At 56.3% G+C, this 2,087-nt stretch overlaps 1 protein-coding gene across 1 annotated transcript; it reads left to right on the top strand.

The window, feature by feature from the left end:
- Positions 1 to 1,293: 1,293 nt before the first annotated feature.
- Rprm (reprimo, TP53 dependent G2 arrest mediator homolog) lies at positions 1,294 to 1,623 on the top strand. The gene has a single exon (XM_052181127.1). It carries the CDS (start codon positions 1,294 to 1,296, stop codon positions 1,621 to 1,623), a length of 330 nt encoding a protein of 109 aa, XP_052037087.1.
- The last annotated feature ends 464 nt before the right edge of the window (positions 1,624 to 2,087 follow it).

The following is a 2,087-nucleotide window of genomic DNA, read 5'->3' as shown; positions in this document are numbered from 1 at the left end:
GAGTCTAAAATGAAATGGAAGTGGCCTGTGTGTAAGACTCCTCCCCTAGAACTTAGAACCAGCAGTCACTATGAACTGAGTGGCTGTAGCTCCCGGAAATGTGTGCAGATCGCCTTGTGGTGAGGACCGAAGGGTAGGTGGGAGCATCAGCTTCTGGAGGGAGGCGCCCAGCTGCTGGCCGGCATTCTAGGTGATGGATGTGGGTGAGCAATTCCCTTAAACCACTGATTTTTCTGCCAAGGACAGAAAACACTGGAAGCGCATCCAAAAACTCCTCTGCAATTAAAGTTGCAATGAAGTGGTTGGTCACTCTGTCCACCTCCCTTAACAGAGAGGTGACCCTGTTCTTGGCAACCACCTCCACACACAAACCACAAAGAGAACATCTCCTCAGTCCCGCGCCTTGCCTGGGCCTCACAGCTCACTGCAAACCCTGCTTTACTATGCATGTAGTAGCTTTCCAAGTAGGGTGGGGACGTAGCTCTTTCATGATTTCTAAGGTTTTCCTCCATTATCCCTTCCTTAAAACAACAATCACATCAGCAGCACCCCCTACCCAATTAAAAAGAAGGGAAAAGAGAAGAAATCCCCAGTCTTCCCACCTGCCTTGACTTCCGATGCTCCATCAGAAAGCTCACAAGGACAGATAGCAACCAAACACAGGCCCAGTACCTTGACCAGCACCATCTGGTACCTGGCCACTTTACATCTGCTTAGAGGTGAGAGGAGTGGCTTCTAGGACACACTTAAGAGCGGGTGTGATCCGGGTCCTCTGCAACTTTCAGCCTTTCTCCCAGATTCTTTACTTGTTCTTCAATCAGGCGTGCTTAGTGACCTCTGCCTTGCCTTTCGAACTGCAGAAGGCACAAAGCCTGCTTAGGAGAGTTCTTTCCTTAGCCGCCCCTCTAAGCCGAGCGGGAGCAACTAGACTCTATCACCAGCAGGGGCCGCTGTTCGCTCGGAGCAGCAGCCGGGCCACCGCCAGGGCCCGCGCCTCCCACGGCCCCTCCGGCCCAACCCGCCAAGTTCCAAGAGCTCCCAGTCGAACGAGCGCGCCGGGAACGAGCACTGCCTGGGCAGCACACCGCGCACACGAGCCAGCTTTCAGCGCGCCCTGAAGAGGTTCTTGAGACACTTACGGACCTGGGACTTTGTAAAGGAGACTGAGGAGCCCAGCGCGCATAAGTGATCGAGCCAGCGCTCCACCGGGCACCTGTTCGTCCGCGATACACCTACTCCGGTCCTCACCCCTCCGATCCTCGCCTTCCCCGGCGGCGCCTGCTTGCTCTCATCATGAATTCAGTGCTGGGCAATCAGACCGACGTGGCTGGCCTGTTCCTGGCCAACAGTAGCGAGGCGCTGGAGCGCGCGGTGCGCTGCTGCACCCAGGCGTCGGTAGTGACCGACGATGGCTTCGCCGAGGGCGGCCCCGACGAGCGCAGCCTGTACATCATGCGCGTGGTGCAGATCGCAGTAATGTGTGTGCTCTCGCTCACTGTGGTTTTTGGCATCTTCTTCCTTGGCTGTAACCTGCTCATCAAGTCCGAAGGCATGATCAACTTCCTAGTGAAGGACCGGAGGCCGTCTAAAGAGGTTGAGGCAGTGGTCGTGGGACCCTACTGAGTGGCCCTCGGGTCGCCCACGGCGGGTGCTCCCAGGCACCTCCTGTACTCCGCCAGCCGCGATGCATCCCCTCACCATCATGGACCGAGCAACGCAAACCTGTCGGAGTCAGTTTTTTCTCTTGACTTCTGCCTTTGGGGAAAAAGTGACCAATTTCTGATCGCTCTTTGAAAGGCCCCAAGCAAGACTGTAAGACAAGGAGCGCCCAGACTTCGGGACTCAGCAGCAGGTGGCAAAAGCAGGGCGCAGAACTTTGGGAGTGGCTGCTGGCTTGGGATTCAGGGAGATGGAACCGGAGGCGAAGGCCCCTTTCCACCTGCAGGTGGGCTCAGCATTGGGGACAGTTTGAGAGGCCTTGCAAGGCGGGGTGTGGATGGGTGTGTTTTCAGAGGCACCAGTAGCCCAGTGACCGGAAAAAGTGACTGTTTATACGCCACGCTGCTGACCTAATTGGGAACATAGAT

This window comes from Apodemus sylvaticus, chromosome 5 (genome assembly GCF_947179515.1).
Source record: "Apodemus sylvaticus chromosome 5, mApoSyl1.1, whole genome shotgun sequence".
NCBI lineage: Eukaryota > Metazoa > Chordata > Mammalia > Rodentia > Muridae > Apodemus > Apodemus sylvaticus.
Note: the sequence above shows the minus strand (reverse complement) of the source record. Positions and strands in the feature narration are given on the sequence as shown.